Below are 27,690 nucleotides of genomic sequence, written 5' to 3'. Positions count from 1 at the left end.
ATGCCTTTCTACATTGTTGTGTTTGGATTCCTTTCTCTTTTTCTTCTATATTTCTTGTAGGTTTTGGGTTTGCTGTTACCATGTGATTCATTTGTACCAACCTATGCTTACAGCAGTCTCTTTTAAGTTGATGGTTGCTAAGTTTGAACACATTCTAAATCACTAGTTTTCACTCACTCTTTCCACGTTTCTTTTGTGGGTTGTGCGTGCCCCTCTGATGAGCTGTAATTGATGCTGGGACGTCAGTGGGTGGGATTGCTCCTCAGGCTGGCTGGCTGTGAGGGCTGGCCATGACTACAGAGGACAAGACGTTGTACAGGGGCTGATCCCATGGAGCGGGACTCTATTGGGTCTGTAGTGCCAGCTGGATCTGCCTTTCAGCTGTTTGTGGAGCTAGGTGGGTGGTGCTATAGTGTGGTTTGAAGTCGGCCACCAGGTGTGCTGGTTCTGGAGCCTCTTAGGAGGGGCTCTGGTGTAGACCAAGGTCAGTCTCTGTGTCCGTCTTCGGGGCCAGCTGGGGGAGCTACAAAGTGAGCTGCAGTTGGGCTGGGGCTGGTGCTTGGCAGAGGCTATACTGTGAACGAGGCTGGGTGCCGCTAGTGCTGAGCTTACGGCTGCTTCCAAGCCAACACTGGCCACAGCCTGTGCCACGCATGGGGCCACTTAGCAAGAGGTACAGGAAATGCCTAGGCCAGCCGCTGCTTGTTTGGAATTTGTGGACCTTTTGAGAGATTTTAGGAAAGTCTATAGCCTGAGCTGCTTGTGAGCAGCAGCCACTGGAAGAGGCTCTGGCTGGGCGTGTGAGTGGGGTGGGGGTCTCGGATTCGCCAGGGCCACCAGTGTTAGCCAGGTTAAAGGAACAATGGCATCTGCCAGTGCTTTAGTCCTGGAAAGAGCAGCCCTGCCTCTCTAACCCTCACCCTGAGCTAGTCAATATAGTTGCTCCTATCTGTCCCTGGTGCCTTTTGAGCTGTTTCCCCTCCAAGCCCAGGGCAGATGAGTTTAAGCGAGTCCGGGCACAAGCCTTTCCTCACTCAGACACAATCCCCGCTGGTGTTCACAGCCAGGTGGTATGGGGACCCCTTCCCTGCCCTGGTGCCCCAGGCTGGGGAGCCCGATGTGGGGCTGGGAGCCATCACAGCTCAGGGTGGACCCTGCAGTCGAGCTATCCCTCCTGATTCTTAACTGCCACGCCCAGGGTGTGGGACCAGCCTGCTCCCCACCCACCCCTTCTGCCAGTCTGTCGCGGCTTCTTTATATACTGTCAGGACTTCTGTTTACCTAGTCTTCACGTGGTTCTAAGGGATGGTTCTATAACTGAGCTGTCATTCTGATGTGAGTATGGGAGGTGGCGAGCACAGCTTTTACCTACTCCACTATCTTGCCCGGAAGTCCTTCCTATGAGTTTTAAAGTCCATCTTAGTTATTTTGATTTTGAAAACTTTGTAATTCATGTTTGATGATTATTCACTAAATTAGTAAAACTATGTTGCTTTTTTTTATCACCTTGCCTAACAGAGTAAAGTACAAATTTTTTAAGTATGAAAAACAAATATACTCACCAATAAAAGCACTATCGGATTCCAATAATGAATTTTTCAAGTCGTTAGTGTCATCTCTGGGCTAAAAGAAACATAGTAATTACTATTTATTACTCCTGTATGAAAAAAACATTTGTACGAAGAGGCACAAGTTTCCATACTGATCCCAAGATTAGCAAAAAAGAATGAGAAGCGGTAGGACGGGCTTCTACCTTCCTACACTACATTCCAAATGCTCTGAACATACAAGAAAAAACCCTTTAAGCATCACATTACTGCTGATGAAAACAGAAGACTATGAAGCAGCGAACCCAATTAAACGTTCAAACTCTTTAAACCACTGCTGAGAGTCATTCGTCTTTCCATGAAGCTGCAGTGTGCACGTGCTGCTCCCGCCATGCTAGGAACTGGACGTACAGGATGAGTAAGCGCTTCTGCTCTGGAGTAGAGCATAGTCCCGAGGGAGGGCGAGGCATACCCTTAAATGCCAGCCCTACGTGACAGCAGTGCCACAAAGGCACAGCACAGATACAGAGGGACAGGGAGTAGGGCAAAAAAATAATGGTAGGGTTGGGCTTGTAAAGAGCGTTCAAAACTCGGGTAACTTAAATTTATATAAAGAAGATTTCATAGTAGAGGCTAAGATCAAGTCACATGCTGGAAGGAACCTAGAGTTACCGAACGGCACTAAGGTGTCAGAACGCCCCAGAGTAGGGAGCTGTCCGTTATTCAAGGAAACACATTCCACTGATGTGGCACAGGTCAAAACATCCTTTGTCACTGAATTCTTCCACACACTGAATTTTAATCTCCTTTTCAACACCCACTGACTCTACTTCTGCTTCCTGGCTTCATGATATTAGTATCTAATATTTACCCCGTTGTCCTCAGCACTGCACATGATGCCCACCTCCCGCATCCCAGCGCCTCACGTAACTGAGTGCTGGAGACTCCCTGGCAACCTTCCCCAGATTCATGTGTTCTCCATATAATCCAGTTTCTAGGAAAATGAGGGGCCCACAATTTATTAGCTTTTTTTGTTAACAGCCAAGATAAACTGTTGGCTTATACCGAGTTAGTTTCTACTCAACAAAATATGCTACTATTAGTCTAGGATTTTAACCAATCTCCTAGATGTTAAACTTCAGTATCTTCACTAAGAAATGTGGTTGCCACAGACACTTACCGACCTGCAGACTATCCAGAACAGGTGGCAGTATGTCTCAGGTCACGTAGTATGGGACAAGGAGGACCTCTAGAGTCCAGCCAGGGTTCAAACTGGCATTAGTGCTTACCGTGTGACCATGGGCTCACAAGCTCCTCTGATGTAAACAGGGATAAGCACACTTTATCGTGAACTTAGAAATAAACGTACCTCGCACAGGTACAGAGTGTGCTGTAATAGCTATTAGCAGCACTGTTATCTGTCGGTTCAAAACCAGGCACAAACAGCTACCGGCCAGTAACCTAGGGCAACTGAACAGCCTAGCTGGGCCTGACTTTTATAATCTAAAAATGGGGATAGTACGACCTGTATCATTTGTGTGTGTGAAGATTAAATCTGTTGCCAACCTTGACCTTTTCCCTGAACTGTCTTTTATCTGTCTGCTCATCACCTCTGCCTGTTTGTCTCACAGGCGTCTGAAACCTACCACGTCTAAAACCAAGTTTCTGATTTTCTCCCCACCCCTACATCGGTTCCTATTTCTCCACCTCTCTTGCTGTTTAGCAGCTCCAACCAAGAACCCCAAAGCCACCTCCGACTCCCCTCACACCCTAGATCCAAGGTCAAAGCCCCGAGCAGGTCTCCTTTCAGAACTAATCGGACTCTTTCACCCTCCTGCCCCAGCTACGTCACCTTCTCTCTTCCCTAGATGACAGCCGTAGCTTCCTGTCCACCATTTATTCTCAATAAATAGTAGTCAGTGCTCATGTTAAAACGTGAAACCGATCATGTCACTCCTCTGCTCAATAACTCCGAAAGCGTCTTAACACATTCACCGCGTAAAAGGCAAAACCGTATGACAGCCCATGAGGCTCTGCCCATCTCCTCCCTCCTACCTGTTTCTCAGTCTTTGCACAGATGTCACCTCCTTGGGATGAGAACGACACCCTTACCTTGCTTATTTTCTTTATAGGCCTCACCACTACTTGTATTAGGATTCCTACTGACAGCAACACTTACACTACACTCATTAATATATTATCTCACTTAATTCTCACAACCCTTGAGCTATTTCTTACTAGTTTAATAAACATTTAATTAGATTATTACATGCTAGGCCTGCCCTATGTACCTTGCAAATATTAAAGAACTGAATCTTTATGGCTGCCCTCAGAGGCAAGCAAGTACTGTTATACTGTTTTACAGACCAGGAAGCTCAGTCATAGGAGGAGGAACTTGCCCGGATCACACCACTAAAAACAAACTTGAACAGCCTAGCTCTAGAGTCTTGTTTTTAGCCATTACAATATGCTTTCTCTACATGTTATTCTAATAACATCTCTAGCTACCCAATGTAGTAATGAGATAGATTTAAAATCTACCTTAATTCAATTTTTCTGAAAGTTCGAAATTGGAATATTTACTTACTATTCCTAAAACTTTTATCCCACAAAAACTAGCTTGAAAAACTGTAAGAGGGTCCATACCATTCCGTGGTCTTGTATTTTAGTGCTTGGAACAGCAGCCAAGTTCACTGTAGTCAATGGAGAAAACAAAAGGTTAAACATTTTAAAAATAAATTTTAGAATATCTTTTGTGACTAGCTCTCTACTGGAAATTTTCAACTATCACATTTCAGAATGTTTTGAAAATCTTTTTATTACTATAACTTAGTATCCATTCCAGTTGGATAAAATTCTCCCATTCCTCTTAATGACTGTAAAAAAGTAAAATCACTATGAACTTAAAACTGAGACCTACTGAAAAAGGAAATAATGCACGATTCACCATTTTCTCTCATATCTAAAATCCATGTAGAAATTTGTTTAGTGGGAGTTAAACAGGGGGCTTCTTCACATGAAAATGAAGAAAGCGAACCCAATTCCAGGCATCTAGTACCAGGGCCAAAAGTTTTGGGGTCAGGTGACCCAAAGGCCATTCTCCGATTCGGTCAGCGTTCTTATGTGTTCCTCTGAATACTGCATTTTGTCCTTTTAAATACTGCCTTTAGGACTAAAGAGGCTGCAAAGACAGCCTATATTCTTTCTTAGAATATTTCGCAGCCGTGTTTGTGATTTTTTATAGTTAAAACCATATTCTTATGAATTAAGTCACAGTGTGTGTCAGAGTTGGGGGGTGGCCGTTGTCAGGGATGGATACCCTCAGTGCCAGAATGCACCTGTATCCACCTGTGGACTATTTTTGGGCTAATTTGGTTGCCAAGATCGCACCAAATCAGATCATCAGTTGGGTCTCCTAAAGAAAAATTCCACCAAAATGGGTATAAAGGTTGAAGAATATACTCACTTCTCGTCTCCTGATGATATGTGCACTATTTATCAGAGACTTTGGGTTATTCTGCTGTCAGATCACCATCTATGAAACCACTGTCGAAAACTCTGTGTCAGACAGAGGGAAAACACCCCCTGTACCAATCGTCACCTAAGTCTTGACCAGTGACGTGGGCTCAAAGCACTACTTACTCCTGTGATACTGTCCCATGCAGGTAAAAAAGGTTCCTCAGATTCTGCAGGCAAGCCCGGCCCGCCAAGGGAGGGCCTGAAAGTTTCCTAAATACAACTTGTGGGTCTGCTTCCTATTCGTCACCTGACTGCTGCATTTTTACGACTTGTTTTCCATGGCCTCCCTCAGAGGCTTAAGCTGGCAAAGCTGGTAAAATACGTACGACGGTTATGCAGTCACCTGGTCAACAGGGACCATCAACTCTGAGGCAACTAGCTCCATCTGCCTCCAGATGCCTGATGACCCCCACCCCTAGTCACGCACTCCCCAGGACTCTGCATTTCTGTGCAGCATTCATTACACTTATACTTTTTAGCATCTACCTTCTCTAACAGAGGATAAACCGATGCTTTTCAGGTTTAACGCCATGTCAGACTTAAGCAGACACACACAGGAGAGAAATGCCCCGTAGGCTCTGCTGTTTGCCTAACATTCTTTCCCTTGGCTCCCAGTTCCTAGTGTAGATGTCACCCGACCTAGTCAAGGCATCCAATCCTCCCGGCTCTAGTAAATGGCTGGCCACCCCCCCAGGCATGGATGCCTGACCCAGCCAAGCCCAGTAGAGCCTTTTCTGGGACTAAAGGCCAACAGGGCCGTGAGCCTGCCTGGGGCTGAAATCGACACGAGGGCTGGAGAAAGCGAGCCGACACTACAACAGCTGACTGACACCCCTGGAAACAGTAGCGACTGTTTCTTACCTCCGGCGCCTTCCTGCGTTTTCAGTCTATTCAGTCTCTTCTGCTGCTCTCTCAGCAGGGCTTGCTGCTGAATCTCTAAGGTGTAATGATCTCTTGGAGGATCTGGGTACATATATTTCAGATCAACTCGTGTTTCTGAATCTGGTGCAAAAAATAAGATTTAACATAGTTTTCTGCAACATACGAGTAATCTAATTTCAGAGTCAAGGAACAGTATAGATAATGCGACATCGCCAAAGTCAAAGGACATTAAAATCATAAAACTAAAGAAGACGAAACTAATATTCTTTAAATAAATGTCTTTTAACAAACTTAGCAACATTACAAGGGAGCCCCCAGAAAGCAACAGCTGTGGATGGATTCTCCATCCCTACCTCCCAGTCCCCCAAGACACCACCCAGGGCAACTAGGTACATGCACACCTGGCAGTGAGTCGCATGGCTACAACATGGGCAGCTGGAAAACACCAATCACAGCTGATCCCTAAAGCATACTGTAAACATGGAAATGTAACAGTACTGGCCGATTAATATTTTAGCCATTGCAAATACGCAAAGAGCCAGGTAAGAGCAGACTGGCCAGAACTTGAGGGACATCATTACCGGAGGACGTGACGGTCTAAGAACTCACCTATGCTGAAATTCAGGAGTATCAAGCGACCAGAAGGAAAATGTTAAATGTGATTTTTAAATCCTGAGACTATAGTTCATAATATTTAATAGCCTTGAAAAAATTATTCCCTTTGATCCACTAATTGTATCACTAGGTTATAAAGAAATGATCTTAAATATGTAAAAAGCTTTATGATCAGAAATTATCAAAATAGTAAATGGGGAAATATGTTGAATACCTAAGAATTAAAAAATGGTTAAGAGCAAAGTCAACAGAAAAGACTCTAGACACATGAACTTGAATTGGACCCTGACTTCACTGCCTCCAGATTCAGTTTTCTTTTTTACAAACGAGACAACTAAGTCATACGATGAATGAGGACTAGATATGGTAACAGAGGGAAATAAATAGTTCCATTTTGTGGTTTAAACCTTTTTGGTTTCAAGACTTTTCACTCTTAAAAATTAAGGACCCCAATCAATGAATGTGTCTGTCTCACACACAAGCGTCATATTAGATGTTAACACTAAGTTTTTAAAACATGAGAACACACAAGTGCACATTCTGTTAGCTTCAGAGCAATAAAGTGATCACAGGCCTCTAACCTCTGGAAAACTTGTATATACACGGGAGAAAAAAATGAAATAGGTAAATAATATCTTAGTTTATAATAAAAACAATTTTGACTTCACAGGTTCCCTGACCAAACTCTGAGACCCACAGGCTTAACATAATGCCTGAAATATAGTAAGTAATCAACAAACAATAGCACATAAAAAAAAAATATGGTATGTGTAATTGATGACGTGTAAATCTAAGTAAAAAAAGAAAATGAATATAATTATATCTTATTTTAATGGTGTTTTTATTTAGGTGGTTTACAGAAAGTGAATTTTCTCTCTTTCCACTTTCTGTATTCAAAACTTTCTATAATATCACTTTAAAAATAACCCAAAGAAGAAAAGTTTAAATTCTGGTTTATCTGGTATAGGTCATATGAACACACATCCAACCATCTGCCTCCTCCATGCCAACACCTACTCTGTTCAATGCTCCTAAAGAAATACCGCATATAACACATTTTGGTTCCTTTTATACATTTTCAGTCTCCCAGGCCTCTGTGTACCTTGATCATTCTATTTCCCTAATAAGCTTTCTCCCCTGCTCTACCCACATCTAACCTTCCCTACCGTCTTCCTTCAAAAATCCTACATACCCTCCTCTCTCCAACAATCACTCCCTCCGTCTCCTGCACCCTAAACCACTTCTTCCTGAAACAGCTCTTAACATTAGCATCCTAAAAGTTCCTCCCTCTCCAGAAGCTTTTCTCTTCCTTCCCAGCCAAGGTTCTTCCACGGGTTGCATTATGTTAATTGATGCTAATTGCTTCCAACGCTCCTCCTCGCCCCCGCCCCAAAGGTAACTGGCTTCTGATCCCATAAACCCACAAAAAAGATCAAGCTGAGGTCACCAATGGCCTCTGATCCAACTGACATTTTCAGTATTTGTCTCAGACAATCCCTTCTCTTCCCTCAGCTTTCAGGATCCACGTTCCCCTGCTTTTTTCCTCCAATCGCTCAGTCCCTTTCCCAAGCTCGTCCTGCTCTGTCCACCCTCCATTAAAATCCAAGTGCCATTCTTCACACTTCTGGATGACCCAACCCACCGCCGAGGCTTCCACGGCTGTGTGTTCTCCGAAAGAAAACAGCCAAGGTAAAGCTTCGTCCCCCAGACGGTAAAATGAACAACTCGAGTACACAGGAGTTTTACTCATCAGCACTTACAGTATGTATCGTAGGTAAAACTCCACTTTAGGAAAAGGATACGAACATGTTTAAAGAAACTTGGCCGTGGGTGGAAGGTTCTTGCTCTAGCGGCCGCCTACTCACCTCTATCTTTCAGCTCGTTGAAGTCAAGAATATTCTGAAAAGCAGTGGTGTCGACGTCCTTCGGCGACTGTCTTCTCACAGGTGCTTGCAACCGATGTCGAGCCATGTCAAATATGTCCATGGGGTTCCTTTCTCTTTTCCTGCACATCGGTGACAAATTATGATGTGTTTTATGGGGATAAAATCTGAGTTCGCATTTCACTCAAGAAATTTGTCATCTTTCACCAGAATATATTGTAAAAATCTATTCTAACATGTTATTTCAATCTTTATATTAAAACAGGGTATTTATAAGGTTGTTGTTTGTGATCTTTCAAAATGCCCAGGTGTAAAGTCCCTTATTAGAAGAGGATGATTTGGCTTTACCTTAAAATGTTCACGCAGACTTGTTTCTTCTACCCCCTTTACTTATTCAGTCACTTATTTATGTCACTGTTGTGTCATATATATTTATTTTGTACTTTGGGTTATAACCCAATACTACATTATGCTGTTGCTCAAATTATAGCAGCTTTGGCCATGGGAGCTCTTTCGAGGTTCGCTCCTGTTTCCTTTTGATGCCTCCATCCTTTGTATTTTTGAGTACTTCCTTCCTTTCTGGTACTACAAGATGCTTGAGGATCACTTTGTACTTCTCCTGCCCCAGCCCTAGAATCAGCCATTTCTCCCAGGGGCCCTGCTGCCTCTTGGAGAAAGATATTCAGAAACCAAGCTCTGGATGCTGAGCATGCTTGCTGTGTCACTGCTTCTAGGGCTCATTGGTGGGCAGGTCTAGGTACTGCATTATGTAAAGTGAGTCATTAACATACCTGTAACTGTTCCTGTGCATATCAGTTTATATGCAGATTAAGGTCATACTGAGATGTCTGACACTAGTCCAGTATGTGGTAGGATTTTAATGTAGCATGTTAACTTGCCTAATTATACTTCGCTTAGATTCTTGTTGGCATTCTCCACACATGTTCTGGCTAAGTAAACAAGGTGAGGAAATTTCAAGATTTAGACTGGCTAGATGATGAAATGTGCACCCAAGGTAGTAATTATCAATGACTAATTCTTCCATAGTAGGTCAGTTACTACTAAGTAATTAGGAGATCGGTATAGATTTCCTACATTTACTTTTATATTAAAAATGCCTTAACAAGTACAGCTTTCCATATTCTAAACATGCATGTTTAATTTCACTATAATAGACTGTTGACATTTTATTTTCCTTATTTTCATTCGTAAATTGAAGACTGTGCTCTCTTTTGGCAAACCAATATGATTTAAGAGAAACCAGTCAGCTTTTCAGTTTTCTCATTTGCAAATCATACATGATAATTCCTACCCCAAGAGATTCTAGTGAAGAATAAATAATGTATTTAAAAGAACCTTGAAAATTCTACAGCTAACTGAAGTTAGATGTGTTAGAATTATCATCATTTAGCATGAATTGGTTAAATACATTTACTTTGATATAATTTTAATATGTACCAAAGACATCTCAGGTTTGGTTCGTTATTCCAATATTGTAATAATTTCACCAAAAAAATCTCTTATTCATTAATTCATCACATTATTGAGCTCCTACTATATGCTAGGGACACAAAGAACACAAGCCAGCTCCCATGTATAGAAGATCTAATAATCTAATTCTTAATTTAGCAGCCTATGTAACTATTAGTGTTAATGAAACTAAACAGGAATTCAGTATTTAATGGCTTTCTAGGACCTGTTTAGTATTTGTTTTGCATTGTAATGACCCTCCAATGCGGTGCCCATCACCTCGTGGTTCACTGAGGTCTGTGTCAGCCTTGACAATGTAAGCTTTGTGGCCTTGGCGAATCCTTCGCCCGGAAGCAAGCTCCAGGAGAGCAGGAGCATTACCTGCTGGGATCCCACTGTTCCCTTCTGGCTGCTCAGGGAAGATGTAGTGAATAAGGAAATGAAGGCAGGAGTCTTACACCTATAGCTCAGAGCTACATTTTCAAAATTAGAGGGGGCCTACCTGGTACTGAAGGAAGCAGGACATATTTGGTTTTATGTTATTTTCAGGGCTAGCAATGCCATCCCCTATCTCTGTCCTTTCATTGTCAGTCCCCCAAACCCTGACAGAAAAGTCCCCACCTAACCTGCCTGCCTATTCTATTAATTCCCTTGGACTACAGAAATAGAGTATTAATTAACTAACTAGGTATAAAGTTCTCTGAAAGCCTACTGTAAAATTAGTTTTGGGGACTGTGGATAATACCCATTATATTTGGTAGCATATTACCATATTTTTCTTTATAGTTTCTATTTTAGGCTGGGGGAAGGTAACATTGAGTATCTAACACATACATGTCAAGTACTATGCTGAGTACTTTACAGTATATAAGTTCACTTAATTCCCATGCTCATAAGACTACAAGGGGTAGACATTATCTACAGCTTACATGTGATGAAATCGAGATCAGACTACTTAGTAGATAAAGCATGTCTTTGAATCTTGGTTTCTCTGGCCTCAAAGACTGATCTTTCTACCACTTTGTCAACACCACTAATATCACGGCTGCCATAAATAAACTACTCGCAGTACAGAAGGACAATTACAGTGCTCTATTTAAATATTTTATATTAGGTTAAATAAGCATTAAATATTCCATATTTTCACAGTGAATAAATTCAGCCACTGTGAATGTTTCATGAAGGCAACTTTATCTATACAAAATTGAAGAATGTGAATCAAAGCAGATTAGTTAATTTTAAAAAGAGCTATTTTGCCAAGGGAAAATAAGAGAAAACCTACTATATACTACAAACACAAACAGACTGAAAAAATCATATTCTATTTTGTATTAGTTCCACTAGGTCCCTCTACTAGAATATAATTATTTAGTCAGATTTCTTTTGGGAGAAAAGGCTTTTTCAGTCATTACAATTTCCCCAACAATCTGTTAAAACGCAAACCATGCCTTCTAATAAAGGTGGTTCTCAATAAACATTAACCCTGTTCCGAACTGTGGGAGTACGGGGCGGCTCTCCCTGACATGATTCCTTATCCTAGACACGAAAGAACTCGAGACGAACGGAAGCGACCGGAGCTTGCCTCGAGCGGGCTTCGTCGTCGTCCACGCGCAGCAGCTGCCCCTGCAGACGCCGCTCCTCAGTGCGGAGCTGCTTCCTCATTTCCGACAATTCCATAATTACATTTCTTTTCTCCTCTGCAAATTCCCAGTGATAGGTAAAAATTATAACAGGTATAATTACAAAAGATTAAACATGAAAACATAACTTATAAAGCTAGAATGCTCAGAGAGACATTTTTATGCAAGTTATTTTTGATGTTTTCCATATAAGATCATATCTGTGAACATCATTAAGCCCTACAAACACATTTCTGACAACACAGCAATTTCAAAAGTTAAGAAATACTCTTGGGGGTAGGTCAGAGTGCAACTATAAAGGGGCGTGCAAGGTGCACAGCTGTGCACCTTGTGTGGCAGTTACACAAATTGTACGTGATAAAAATGCACAGAACTACACACGTACATACATACACACACACACACGAGCACACGTGAAACCTGGTGAAGCCTAGTGAAAGTCTGCAGAGTGTGGCTACTACACCGTGTGATCTGTCACCACCGAGGGGGTCGGGGGAAGGGTGCCCAGCACCTCTCTATCTCTACTGTTTTACAATGTTCTATGAGTCCATTTCAAAATAAAAAGTTAACAATATTCTCGATTACAAGTTTGCTAGTTAACCCTACCCTCTGCACGGAGCTGGTTCTTCCTGGCAGGCACCGGAGGAGACTGTGCCCTGGACACGGACCGCTCCTGTTAAACAGCCATTGACAGATGTCAGTGTCTTACCTGCTCGGACGTAGCAATGTGTCAAAGAAACCAGCCTCCCCTCCGTCCTACCTACAAACTCACTTATGTCCATCCTCCCTCCCAGCGCAATGCTGGGGTCCCCGCCCCCACTAAAGACAACCTCGTCGACTGCACTGTCCTGAAAAGGGACCCTTACCCCTCCGTCAGTTCCTTTTCTCCACCCTTTTCTTCTCTCCAAGCACCTTCCTCTCAACTATACTTAAAAATCTCTCCCTTCTTTAAAAAAATTCTTACCTCACCCTCATCACCATCTTCTGTCCATTCTCTCCTTCCCCTCAGCGCCATGCCGCTTTAAAGAGCAGTGAATGCAGCAGGTACAGCGTCTACCTCGTTTCCTTCACTCCTCACCACAGCTGGCTCTGCTCTCACACCCCATCCCCCCGCCAACACTGCTCTCGCCGTCACCAAATGACCCCAAGTGGCACATGCAATGGGCATTTTAAGCCCTTATTTTACTTGGCCAGGAGCAACTGACATCATTGCCACTCTCACTCTCTGTCTCTATTTCCTTGCTCTGCTGGTAATTCCCCCATGTTCCATCTCCAGCCCTCTCTACTTCCCCCGAACTCATGCTAGACAATCGCGCTCACCTGACAAGCAACAATGTCCACAACTTCCAAAGCTGCAAACCCAGTCCCAGGCTTTCTTAGCCACAATCCACATTTGCAAACACCTACTCCACATAACCCTCGCCAGAACGGGAAGTTGTCACTGACTCCTACCTACACACACACACCATTTGTTATCTCTTAAATATATCCTGATGCGGTCACCCCTTCTCAGTTCTTACTGCCACTGCCTTTGTTTAGGTCCTCAAAGTCTCACACCTGAACATCTGCAGAGCATCCTGGCCTCTACTGCATCTCCACACCACTGCCTAAGATAACGTTATGCAAAACAAACATGGCTGTGTCATTCTATTTAAATATTACAATGAATTCCCATATATTATCCACCACAGACCTACTAACTCAGAATCTGAGAGGGTGAGATTCAGGAAGATGTTCTCCTAATACGTTTGTCCATTCTGGTAATGAATCTGTTTGGGATTCACAAGCCTACGGAGTAAAGTCAAACCCCTTCGCACTCTGTATAACCCTCTGCACGTGTCCTACCCGCCACCTCCTCGGCCACCTTGCTCAGGCATTCTCAGGCCCCAACCAAACCCAGTGTGTTCTCCATGTGTGCCACGTGCCTTACGCTTCCCCATGATTCTGTACGTGCTTAGAGTCCCTCACCCTCCTCCTCTTCATGGCAAATTCCTACTCATTCTTCAAGAGGCAACTCAAGGATCAACCCTTCTGGAACATTTTCCCGGCTCTCTTGATTACAGCTTAGTCTCGCGTATAAGGGACTTCATTAGCATAACTACAGCTAGCCAGAAGATACAGTATCAAAGACAAGGCATTCTTGAGGGCCTGGACAAGAACCATGTGCTAAATTCTGATTTGTCAAAAGAATTTAAACTTTAGGGTACAGAGTACTATCAGTTACAACTGAAATAGCAGACGTATTAATGTAGACATAACCTATATTTCAGAACTGAAACAATGTAACCTAGCTAAATATGATGAATAGGAAAATCTCATTCAATTCCCCAATCCAAAATAACTTAGCTAACATTAACAAATCAAAAGAAAAAGTATATACTTGAATAAAGGAACTTATAATGCTGTCAACTGAAGGAGGTCTTTGGAGTTTGCTGGCAATTTTGTTCTGAAGAGCAGGAACCACAGGAGAAGGCTGTCTCAAGTGCTGAAACAAAGAAACAAAAAAACAAAAATAAATGTGTACACACACGCAAACACGTGCACACGTAAGTGTATGTATATATACACACATACACGTCTAATACTTAACAAAACCATCAAAAAAGTGCAAAATGTTATTGCTTTTATTTAGCAAACTACTTTTTACCAAAAAAGTCAGAAAAACAATTACATAAAATCAAATATATCAGTTACTATAAACATAAACGGATTTAGGTATCCTTATTAAAAAAATATGACTCAGATCAGGATAAAAAAGTTCAACAAACTTAAGTAAAGCAACAGCATACACAATATAAGGAAAACAACAAAAACAAAAAATATATATATAGCCAAAGCAAAACAATCATCTTAATAATAAAACAAAATTCTTTTTCTGGAAAACAAATAGATCAACTATAATCTAGTTCTCTTGTCACCAAGAGCGTTACAGATGTGAGAATTTTCTAGATCACAATAGAGTTCTATGTGTTCATATGAAAATAAAACAATTTTAGTTTACAATGTAATAAAGCTAATAGTTCCCAACTTCACATTAAAATTAAAATGCTAAAAACTCCCAATAAAGTGCAATAATAATTATCTGGGTAAAAAAGCTCTCATGTGGATGTTACATTGCTCATTTTGTACAGTAAAAATGAAATATTACTTTTGCTGGACTTTGATAAAATTAGAAATATATGAAAGAAAAAGTTTTTTTTTAAAACCTCTAGGTGACCACAGCAAAATTATAAAGACAATATAAACTTTCTAAAGAACAGTAGAGGACGAAGCAAACAAAGCATAGTCCACATAATAAGAAAACAAGTAACTATCACAGAAGTAAAACAGTCAAATCCAATTAATATGACCAACTATATCAGTTATGATAAAGAAAAGAATGTAGATATCCTTACCTAAAAGATTATAACTCTCAAATTAGGGTAAAAAACAAATTTAAAAAACTAAGTAAATATACAAGCTAAAAAATAAAAAATGTGACAAGTAAAAACTAAAAGAGTAGACAAAAATACGTATCAGGCATATGCAAATGAAAAAAATGGCAGCTAGCAATGACAATTTTAGAATTAATGGCAAAAAGCATTAAATGGATCAAAGCTGATTTAAAACTTTACGGTACTTCACAATTAAATTTTACCAGTCATAAAATGATATATTCCTAAGAAAGAGTATTTTCCTTAAACCTAATAAGGAACTGGCAGAAACACAATTGTGAGAAGCTAACAAATAATAAATAGATTATCTATTATAATAAAATATTCTGATGTCCACTCAATTTTGTTGTAAACCTAACACTGCTTTAAAAAATGAACTTTATTAAAAAAAGAATATGATACTTGAATAATATACTTTAAAAGGCTGAACAAATATCCAGCTTTAAACTCTAATAAAGACTACTGCCTAATATTCCTAGAACCCTAAAATAAACAAAACAAACCAAAACTATAGATCTTATTTATGAATTCTCTCAATGGTCTAGCAAATTCTAATGATAAATTCTTGCCATTTCTATTATCATAAAATCCTGGGATGAGAAATCCAATTGTTTATTTGAACCAATTAAAAATGGCTCAAGTTATCTACAGTAGGTTACACAGTGGACAGTGTACCAAACCACATCATAAATACACCAGAGGAGCCCACTGGTAAAAAGTGACCTTTTTATCAATCCTGCTTTGAAAAAATGATGTTTGCGTAAATCTAAATTTCTAAAAGCAATTTTCTTAAATTAAACTGGGCCAAACCCACAAGACATACAGGGTCTTTCAACGTGTGGTCCACAGGCCGACCACATCCGAACCCCTAAGGATGCCAGTAAAATGCAGGTTCCTAGACGGCCATCAGACTCAGTACCTCAGACACTTTGTAGATGAGACTCGAGAACACGCATTTTTAACAAGATGCCCGTGACAGTCACGCACGGACTTTTAAACACAGCTCTGGAACAGGAGCCCAGGTGTACAGAGAGGAAAGCTCCGTCCAGTGACTTGGATGCACGTGCCCAACAGTGGATGTGAACCCCCATCTCAGGCACAAACGTCAGACCAGGCTGTGCTGAGCCAGCGGTTTTTCTTTAATTTCCCATCCATCATGGACAAATGTGTAAAACAGTCAGAAGAATTACTAGATAAATAAAAAACTTAAAAGGACATTATGCAATTCAAGCCCAGCTTTTGTATTAGCAGAGTCAACAGACATAAAATCACTTTTACAAGTTGCCACATAAGTTTCCACTTATTCTCAATTTCTGTCCTGTCCCTGTCGTGAAGGGTGCAAGGGTGCTGGCCCACGGGCCACGGGCACAGAGCCAGATGGCTAATTAACCCACTGCATTCACTGGGGGACAGCAACAGAACACAGTGACATCGCCTCATACAGCAGGTCCAGTGCGGCCCCCCTCCCCACTTTCTCCCTCATGGTACCAACTCCCCGACTGTCGCGGACAAAGTGGGTTCAACTACGCTTTACCCGACCTCGTTGGAGACTGACCTTCGATTCTGGCCCAGGTACATTCTCTCTTTCGTAGTAGTGCTGAAGCTGCAGGTTATGTTTTTCCTCCTCTTCTTTCTTCTTTCTTTCTGCTTCTTTTCGTCTTTCTTCAGCTAACCGAATAAGCTCCTCATTTTTTAGCCTTTGCTTTAAAATAAAGAGAAAACTATATATACTCCACACATATATTCCCTATTCCATTCAAAAATATGCTGCCTTATTTGTGTGCAATAAAGAAGCAAAACTGAAGATATAGTTGTTCTTTAACATAAACTGTCTGCTTCACAATAAATTAGGCAGCTTTTATAACATCCTTAGCATAAACTATTTATTGACTTAAAAATGTCAACATTTATCCCTTTTCTTCACTTAGTTTTTCACTTTAATAAAATAATATCCAGTGAATGGGTACTGAACTGGTATTTTCTAAATGTGCCCCAAGACTGGTCTCCTCTGTAAGTAATAAACACCTTTTCGAGTCAAAATAAAAATTTCACTTTCAGACTAAGTAAAAAGGAGGAGGAAAAAAGTTCACCTCCTCCTCTTTCTCCCTTTTCTTCTCCTGTTCCTCTTCATACTCTTGCTGGATTCGCGCCCTCTGTTCCGCCAGCCGTTTTTCTTCTTTTTCTTCTGCAATTCTCAGTCTCTCTCGCTCTGCTTCCTCTCTTTGTTTCTTTTCCTCAATCTAAAGAATTAAACCTAGTTATTTCTTTGTAAACTACTGAAAAGTTAGAATACCACTTACTTCTTCTGAGTATTCTATGAATTCAACATTTCTATCCTTTTTTGAAAGTAAAAATAAGTTCCTAAATTTTTCAGTTTCCTGTGTTTTATTAGGGAGGTTACATGAGGTAATGTCATGAGTCAAATGCAACATTATGAGCTGTGAGTAAAATTCCAGCTCCACCAAATCCTTACAGACTGTGTGACCTTAGGAAACTTTCTTGGTCAGTTTTCTCACTTGGTAAAAAGAATGAATAACGACTACATCTCAAAGGATGCTCAAAGAAATGAAATGAAAAAGATATGTAACAACCATAAAAGTTCCTCCTTGCTAGAAGGTACTCAATAAATAATTCATGACTGTATTGTCTTATAACGTTGCTACTCTGTCTCAAAGTTTCTTGGCTTGATTAGTATCCTGAAACAACAGTAAAATCAACATGTTAGCATTCAATCATTCTTCATGCAAGAAGCCCTCCTCCAAGAATGTCCTTTCCTTCCTTCCTAAATACTGGTGAGCTGTAAGGACAAAGATGACTTTAGCCACAAGGATTCATAATTAAGTTTCATCTTGAAAGCCACCTGGAATGCACAGTTCTGAATACTCTGTGGGAATATTCAGAGGCAGAGTCCAAGATCTGAAAGAAAGAGAACCCTAAGAGAGAGTCTACAGTCTCCGTGAATACAGTGGGGAGAAGGGCAGCATGGGTACTGGCATTCGTGACACTGGTTTAAAGCTACCAATAGGATTTAGCTACTCTTAGGTATGATTTGATTGTCATCATTCATATTATTTTTGTTGCTTTTATCTGCATTGTCTCCAACTTCAAGACCGTTATATCAAGTGCTGTCAATCTTTTGAGCAATTAGGAACTTTAATCTTCTTACATGTCGCATGACTTCACATGCTAGGGCTTTGCCCACATCACTGTTAAATATGCACAATCCTAATATTTAGTACTAAGCAGTGTGCACGTAATGGCTTCTTCAAGTACAATATACCTAAAGAAAACATCAGTTATGATCTACACAACAAAACCTCACATTTAACACTCAGTTTCCTCTTCTTCCTACTCCATGAAAAAAGAAATCACAAATACAGAGTCACTTCTCCACTAAAGGTCACAATCATAAATGGATCACACACCTAATGAATCCACAGAAATGCCATTCCAACAGAAATGCTACACAGCAGTTCAACGGAAAAAGGAAAGCTATCTTCTCGGCGAGTGGCTTTCAAACTGTATGATACGAAAGTGCTTTGGGATTCTGCAAATATTTTATTGAATGTATTATTTGTAAAGCTCCCATTTAAAATGTTACCTAAATACTCACATGTGTTATTTACTAACCTGTGACCACACGAAGGCTTCTGCTTCACGAACAAACGAACGGTACACTTACTTGCTGCACGCATGCAGCCAAGGCTTCTCTTGCATCTTTGAGCACAGATGTGAACATTTTATAACATTCCCTTTAACACTTAAGTTTAGAGATACTTCTCGCCTGACACTATGTCATTGGTAGTAATAATAAATACTATTGAGCTATTTTACATTTTCTTAGAATTCTGTGCTAGATTTTGTCTGGGGTAAGCAGAGGGGGTTAGGCTGCTGAAGAAAACAGGCAGACGACCATTCGCTAGCGGTCCACACAGGCACACTGAAGGTTCACGGGGTGGGTGAACCGAAAGCTGAACTCACTGTGACACTGATGTAGCCAAAGCTCCCTCCCTCACCAGTGGTCTTCTCCAGAGGAAGAGAATTCCAGGAGCTCCCTAGAAACAGAAGTTCTGTACCTACAGATGTGATACTTAAAGTCAGGAGACTTGGGTACAAGCACTGGCCTCACGATTTGCCAGCTCTGCCACCACGGACGAGTCCTTAGTCTGGTTTAGTTGCATGTCACAGAAAAAATAATACCTTCCTCAGAGATTGTTGAGGTTTAATGAGGTACTACATGTAAAAGTATCTTATAAACAATAACAAGCTATACAATTGCAACATTTTGTTTATTTGCTTCCTAAATTCTACTCTAGATCACACCAACACTTGCTAATTAAGTACAATGGGAGCTATTAAGTTTTGACTTACTATCATTATGGGCAAAAGACCACAGGGTCTTTCAAGTTCAACAGGTGACACTATGACCCTCAAACTGCTGTCATCTGACTTCTGTGGCCAATACCCTTGGGACTTGATGCTACTCTCTTACACTCGATGTCTCTATTCATTCTGTTGATCCTTAGAAAGGTCCTTCCATCCGTTTGCACTGTCACCACTCTAGTAAAGAGTCCTGTTTCCAATGTTTTAAATCCTCCAACAATACATTCTAAACACTAACACCAGACCAATCATCCACAAGACTGCATCTATCATGTCACTGCCTTATGTCAGAGTCCACAACAATCAGGATTAAAAAGATGACATGCTCAAGCAGACACTCTTTAAGAGGAATTTAAGACACTGGGATTACACTGGGTAGCCTTAAATGTCGGACTAGGGAATTTAGACAATTCCTGTAGAAACGAAAAGCTACTACCTAGTTTTGAGTGAAAAAGAGTAACATAAAGTTATATCAAAGGAAGATTAACCAGGCCACGAGATTAACCTGACACTGGGGTTTAAGTGTGGGTGGAAGGGGCAGTAAGGAGAGAAGACACTGCACCCCTCCAGGGCTCGTCTCCCATCTCAGGTTCCCTCCCTAGTGATCAGCACGGGGTGGCCATGGTACAGGAGCTCAATAAACACCGGATGCTCAAGTGTCTTCCTGCGCATTCCTATTTTAAGTGCTATTTGTTTACATAAATAAATGTGGCAAATAACTGCAAAATGTGATTACATCTAATTTTTATTTGTTTATAACTTATACTGAGCCAAGAACATCAAATCTTTTGGGTAAAAAACTATTCCTTTTCTACTAACACATAAGCATCTAGAAAGACTAATTCTATTCCTAATAGGTGAATATTTTAAACCTTTCGGTTTTAGAAATTTCAGCACTCTTTAACAATCATTTAGTTTACAAAAGATTGAGTAAACTGGTATACCTAACATGTCTCCTGAATCCTTTTTCAGATATGTGATATTTTAGTACTACTACCTGTATCTGATATAAATTAGAGATTATAGGTAACTGCATGGCATTTTAAAATTTATTCTTTATCCGATGGATAAAAATCTTTGCAAGTTTAGTTTGTTAAAACTCTTATGAAACTTTGAAACTATAATCAAATAAGTATTTCACCTGAAAACGAAGAAAATTCTTGTATAATTCTTGCTGTTTAATCTGAAGTTCAGTTGGAGGCTCACCGAATATATTTCCCCGAGCAAAAGGAGAGCTCTGTGTCTGTACACAACCTTGAAAGAGAAATATTACAAAAAAAAAAAACTACCATTAGCCAATGTTTAAAACATGTAAATGTTAAAGAATGAATGGTTTGCTACTAAGTTCATATTTTAAAAAATGTGCTAAATCTGGAAGTCCAGAGGCTACAATCAGAAAAGGATGGCTGAGATTAGAACCTGAAGGCCAAATGAAAAATAACAGAAGAAAAACGGTGAAACTAAAATAAATAGCTGAAAAATCATAACATATCTACACCTGAAAGACACCGAGAAAACATAAAAGCTAATAACCCAAACAACTCTGATTACAGCAAAGGCTTTAAAATTTGTATAGAGAAAAAAAGTGCATGTTTAAGTTCTTATGAATGTAAATATTCATTTCTTAATGCTATTGCTTATATATTAAAATGTATTATGTATGTAAAAAATTTCCAAAATTGTCTTAAAAAATCAGTAATTCCAAGGTCTTCCATCCATGGTTAAAGCAATAAAGTCAGCTCTAAAAACATTTTTTTAATAAATATAACTTTTCAATCATTGCAATAATTTTTTTAAAAAATTCTATTGAAGGGATATAAACAAAGTAACATTATCTATTATATTGCCTATTAGTATCACACATTCTGAGAAAGGAAAAAAATATTTCATAAAATTTCTACTTGAAAAATAATTATACCTCAGGAATCTCTTTAAATGCAGAAAAAAAAAAACCTACTTAAATTTAAGCCTCATATAACTGTTTACATTATTTTTTATTTACTGACTCATTCTTTATATCATTCATCTAAAGCATTTATTTCTCTCACCTACATAGTTCATGTAGGCTAAATGCTTTGCAGTTTAGCTGCCTTTTAGGTTTCTCTTTGTCTTTGTATTTAAATTTTTTAATGCTTATTTGAATAGGCCAGCAGAAAGCCAAATCGATACTTACATTAAAATTTTATACTTTGATAGAAAAGCTGATTAGCAAAACAAAACTAAGTTGTATGTTTCGCTTTAATGATCACTGAAATTCTAAGCCTTTGGGGCAATTAGAGAATATTAGAGACAGACAAGGTCTTCTAAAAACACATCAATTATAAAACAAAACTGCAGGAAAACTGTTGCTTTATACAAAGAAAATGAAAATGTATCTAGGCATCAAAATAAGCCAAAAAAAAAAAATTTTAGCCAAATTAGTATGGACTTTATAAACATGATTCTTCTTCCAAGAACCAGGGATAAAAAAAGAGCATTAAGAAGGACTTAATGAAGACAGAACATTAAAAGATAATGAACCTTAAGCACACGTTATAACGTCCAATTTTCAGATATACGAGTTCCCTAAGGCCTTTAAATGTCACATACATATGTGTATGCGTGTACACACAGAATACACACACATACATATACATGTGTATACATATATACACTTATATATATATGTGGTGGCATAGCAACAGATTATGTGACTTTGAATAAGTTTTTATATTCAGGAAGTCTATGTTAATTCTTAGGGGATGAAAGTTAATTTAGGGAATTTCGATTCACGCAGAAAAAAAGGAGGAAACCTTGGCGGTGTGTAGAAAGGCTACAGACAAATTCTGCTGAGCATATTCAATTAAGTTTGTGCTCGTTCTTGAGAAGGGGTTTTTATTTTTCCAGGGCTCTACTCGGTAAGCAGAGCTAAATGCCTAAAAATGTTATTACTAAGACAAAGAAAGTTCTATGCTGAGACAACTACAAACAATACTGGGCGTGGAAAAAAAAGGTAGAGAAAGGGTCAGTAGCACTGAAATCTCAATACAGATTACTAGAAGAAAAAGCAAATGAAGAGAAAAAGTAATAATAATCAGAAAGAAGCCAAAGTGCTCTCTTCACAGCAATAACATGAAAAGGTGTTTCAATCGCATGCTGAATTATTACAGACCAAGAGTGATAGCCGAATTAATAACTTCATCAAAACCTTACAGCTCCAAAAATCAAAAATGGATCCACTGAGTAAAAATCTATTGTGGATCGATGTAAGAAAACATTTGCTGGTAACTAGAGATCAAATATGGTACAGGTTGCCTATGGCAACAACAACCCACCCATATCCTGAAGTGTTCAAAAGGCTGCAGAGTAGTGCTACCATCGAAGGCTTGAAAGATGCAAGACTAGGGATTCTAATCATGATTCCTCATTACATCTGTCTGTTTGGCCAATAAGCCATAAGAGTTAAAAATAAAAAAGTCATTTTTTGAAAGTCAGAGCTATTTTAGAGGACTTCTTAATGTAAAAGTTCTTTTCTAGCCTAAAATCAAAACTTTTGTGAAAGTATAAAGTAGTATTTGTAGTAAATAAATGGTTACTTTTATAGACATCAACTTATGTTGATTTTTAAATATGTAACATTTTTATATATACTTGATAAAGAAAGATGACAATTTTTCCTGGCAAGTCATAAGAAAATATATTAATTTTTAATTTACAGAACTTTTAATTGAAGGAAGTTGCTTAATAGCAAATTAAAAATATTTGCTTAAGAAAGGGGGATGTGACCACATACCAAATCAAACTTTTAATTATGTCATTTCTTTGTACATTGTGGTTTAAATGAGGGAGAACAAATGATTATAGAACAAACAAAAATGAATTTCATTGTACAATTTATCATATCACATCTGATACCTCTCATTAACTCAAATAGTTATGGGTATAAGAAACAAACTGTGTATATGTAAAAAGACAATCTGATTTTAAGCAATGTCTTCCCACCAGCAAAATGAAAATGTTATCAGCAGCTAAAATATACATAAGCGAGCTACAAAGCTTGAGAGAAAATAGTTTTAAGAAGCAAACTCTATTTCCCTATTCATATTTTTCAAAATACCTATGCAGGAAAGATATTGTAAATAGCACGAATAACATGTTATGCTTCCTGACTCAGAGTAACCAAATTCTCAAAATTACAGTACGACTTTGTCAGAGAACAGAAGAGAAACGTTAAATGAACAATTTTAGAAATGTAAAAGAAAATATAGAATGTAATTAAAAACCTGAGTTTTTATTTGTAGAATCTTCTAGGTTCTCAGCATTTGAAGTGGCTAAATTTTGGTCTAGAGCTACAACAGCCCTTTTATCTTCGTATGTTCTTGCATCTGGGTTATGGTAGGCATCTACATTTTGTCTGTGCATCCTATTCAAATCAGCTGAGAGGGAAAAATAAGCCGTTTATTTCAATAAATACATTTCTATAATTACTATGCTTAATACATTTTCTTAAAATAGGGAATGTGAGAGAAAAACAATAGAACAGAGCTGGAATAATTCAATGACATCTTGGTGCCCTGAAAAAGGAAACAAAATTACTAAAACATGAGGTTAAAAAAAAATAACTTTACATAATAAACTCAAAATCAGTATAGAATTTAGAATATGCAAATCTTTGAGAACCCATAAAAACCATATTTATATCTATTTATTTCAGAATATGGAATCTCTTTAATATACAAAAATAAAGCCACAATGAAATTTACCCAACGTCATTAGCGTTCCTAATGAAAAAATATAATCACGTGGAGTTTTAAAATACATGCACAAATTCTTTGACAATCCTCCCTTAAAAGATGGATGGAGCTTGATCTCCCTCCCCTTGAGTGTGGACCAGAGTTTATAGCTCACTCTTATAAACAGGATATTGCAGAATGATGATATACAACTTCCGAGACTACTTCTTAAAATGTGTTGTTTCCACGTCACTTAATCTACTGCATCACTCACTCTGAAGAAAGCCAGCTATCTTTATTACAAGGATACTGAGGAGCCCTATGGAGAGGTCCATGTGACCAAAAACTGAGGCCTCCTGAGCCATATTGAAAATGGACTCCCGTCCCAGTCGAGCCTTCAAATGACCAGAGCCTACATCCTGACATCTTGGACTGCAACTTCAGGAGAGATCCTGAGACAAAACCACCCAGCTAAACTATACAAATTATTGATCCGCAGAACTGCAAGATAATAAATGTTCATTTTTTAAAACACTACATGTTGGGGTAATCACTTATACAGCAATAGACATCACACACACGGCAAAAATCTGAGCATGTCGGACTTGGTCGAACAACCAATCTTCAAAACAGACCTGAGTGACTGAAGAACTCAAAAGTTTTAACAAACAAAAAGCTGTTCTCTATGAACAACTTGGATATTATGGCAGCAGTGAAAGCAAACTTAAACCTGGATATAAGTATTTATCAGGAAGTCTAATATGTTCGAGGATGTATTCTCAACATGAATCACAATCAGAATACCAGATAGAACATGGCAAATGACATGTGAATGTTACCAAGGAGAATGAGAGTTCAAAATCAAGACAGGCTGAACTCAGACACCAAGTAGGATGGGTGGGGAAAGCATAATGAAACAGAATGAAGTGAGAAACAAGGATGTTCTGGCAACACTGAAGTGGTCCAGCTTGACTAGAGCACAAAATACACGGAAAAGAGCAATGAGAAATAAGATCGGAAACTGCAGATTGGATGCCTATTCTGGAACATTCTAAAACACAAGCAGATGATTCTCAGTTCTATTCTGCAAATGGTGGTGGAGACCATTCTGTTGGTTACAGAAGTAGAACTAATAATAATGGCAGCTAACATTTTTATATTCTATACAATAACCTATATGATTATACTACTTTCACCCCAGTATTATAGATGACAAAATGAAACTAAATTAATTTGCTCAAAGACCACAAGGCCAGTAAGTGGCAGAACAAGAATGTGAACTCAGATAGTGACATTCCAGAGTCCCAAATAATTTTTGAGTATGCAACAATACAATTGGTTGTACATTTGATACATATGGCTTAGATGTGAAAAACAAAGAAGAATGAAGAAGTTATGAGAAAATGGCAAGAACCTAGACAAGACATAATAAATTTCAAATATGATGAAGTATGAATGAAAATGAAGAGAATTCAAAGAACACTGAAGAGGGAGAACCTATACGTTAGGCTTATTAATCAACTCAATATGGGGAGTCAAAAGAACTCTGCATTTCTTAGTTTGAATGATCAAAATTATGATGCATTTACAGAAAAAGAGGAGCTGGATTTACACAGTGAAGTTTGATTTTGCATGCTAGGTCTACATAATCCATCAAACGTCAGGTGCAGAGATGCAGAAGACAGGCTGGAAATGAAGTAGTTTTAAAAGTGGTCAGGGGCAAAGAAAGAGATGTGAAGACCGTCCACAGAGTGGGCCTAAAGAGAAACACAGGAGCAGGAGAGATGAGGTGGGAGAGAATGAATGGGGAGGAAGAGCACGCCAACTCAAGGAACACACAGCATGAGAAGACAGTCCTCAAATAAAGATCATGTTTACGGACCTAGAAGCGTTTAACCTGGATCACAATACACATATCCAATAAATGTCAGCTGAAGAGGGGACAGCCTCTGAGAGAGTGCACAGGGCTTAAAGGAAGGAAAGAACAAACTGTCAACCTAGTTCAAAGAGGATGAGGGCTGAGTACAAAACATTACACTGGAAATCAGGACATCAATCATTTCTGAAAATGTAGCATCAGCAGAGCAATGGGACCTAGAAGCTATATTATGGAATAGAAGTACTAACAGGGTGATTAGATTGCGGCAACAAGGAGAGTACTTTTTAATGTATTTTATATGATAAAAGAAGTACAACATGGACAAGAGCAGAGCTCTGTCTGTGTTTAAGAATACAAGTAACCCAAGTAGTTCAGAGGTATAAGGGAAGAAATGAGTAGAAAACTGAAAATGTAAGAGAGAAGGGACTGGGTGAAATCACAGAGAAAAGCTGATTACAAGAAAATTACCCAGTAGCAAGGACTAGTAAAGCAAGTACTAGCTAGGTGCTCCAGAAATCATCATCAAATCCTGAATCTATCTGAATTTGGGAGGGAAATGAAAATAGATGATGGGAAAAGTTGAGGTTATCGACTACTAACTATAGTCCCTAAAGTCACAGAAACAAAACCAATTTAACTCAAATAGGAAATCAATCATTTCATTGTCATTCAATTCACTAGAATAGCATAAGACCAGACTATATGAGAATCACTATGAATATTACATACAATATTCTATTTTCTATTATAAGAGTGCAGTACATCGCGGTCTCTCCTTCCAGATGATACCCACAGCTGCGACTCTGCTGCCAAACTAGTGAATGCTTAGGGAATGAAATCTCATTTTGGTATTCACCTGCACAAATAATAAATTAAGATATAAATACCCCATAAGGAAACAAACAAAATGATAGGCTTCGAAATCAGTAACATGTTATAATTTACTGTTCTGATTACACATGGTCCTCTCACTTAGAATAGTCAATGTATTTATATAAAAGGAAAATTAATTTCAGCAGAGTACATAATTATCAGGATTTAAGACTATCAGATTCAGCAATCAAAACAAATCCATATTGATTTTTATTGAAAAAAATAATTAAGAAATTAAAATTGATTTGTCAATCAATTGGTCACTCTATCTTTTCGTGAGATAGTACAATATCAGGTTTGAAATAGGCTAAAAATGAAAATAAAAAAGGCACTTTGGTCGAGTGTAATAGGCCAACTGCACAAAGATGTCACTAAACGGGGGTTTTATTTCTAATGTAAATCATCATGTTTAGTATAAAACTGGTATTACAAGAATAATTCTACAACAAACAGAATTACAAAAGAAAATGTCACAGATTGACAAGTAGGAAAAATAATTCTACTCCCTGAACAACTTATCAAACCAAGGATAAATTATATGATATCTATAGGTAAATAATACATAAACGGTACTTTATTTTTTCATTACTTACTTTATAATCTTTATTTTTTTCAATAAACAAATGAATATTTTGATATTAAAATTAAATTTAAAAGTTATTTGCTTTTTACTATGGTAGAAAATACAAAACATTTTAAAGAAAATGGCTAAGATACATTAACTATTACTATAGGCCCACTATGATTCAGCAATCCATGGCTGACATACCAACTCATTTACATTGAGTCAATTCAAAGGACTAAAGAATATTTCCAACTCTGGTACTACACATTTCAAAGTTAACTCAATTTA

The 27,690-nt window shown here is 38.7% G+C and overlaps 1 protein-coding gene across 1 annotated transcript in view; it reads right to left on the bottom strand.

The window, feature by feature from the left end:
* The window catches only part of CSPP1 (centrosome and spindle pole associated protein 1), a 104,650-nt gene that overhangs the window by 12,006 nt on the left and 64,954 nt on the right, over positions 1-27,690 (bottom strand). Inside the window, 11 exon segments of the mRNA XM_039841810.1 lie at positions 1,563-1,623; positions 4,194-4,240; positions 5,928-6,068; positions 8,429-8,568; positions 11,499-11,613; positions 12,163-12,229; positions 13,937-14,041; positions 16,546-16,692; positions 17,081-17,230; positions 20,515-20,627; positions 23,636-23,788. Of these exon segments, the coding sequence (XP_039697744.1) occupies positions 1,563-1,623; positions 4,194-4,240; positions 5,928-6,068; positions 8,429-8,568; positions 11,499-11,613; positions 12,163-12,229; positions 13,937-14,041; positions 16,546-16,692; positions 17,081-17,230; positions 20,515-20,627; positions 23,636-23,788 (1,239 nt within the window).

The sequence above is a fragment of the Pteropus medius genome, unplaced genomic scaffold, assembly GCF_902729225.1.
Source record: "Pteropus medius unplaced genomic scaffold, Ma_sr-lr_union100, whole genome shotgun sequence".
Taxonomy (NCBI): Eukaryota; Metazoa; Chordata; class Mammalia; order Chiroptera; family Pteropodidae; genus Pteropus; species Pteropus medius.
Note: the sequence above shows the minus strand (reverse complement) of the source record. Positions and strands in the feature narration are given on the sequence as shown.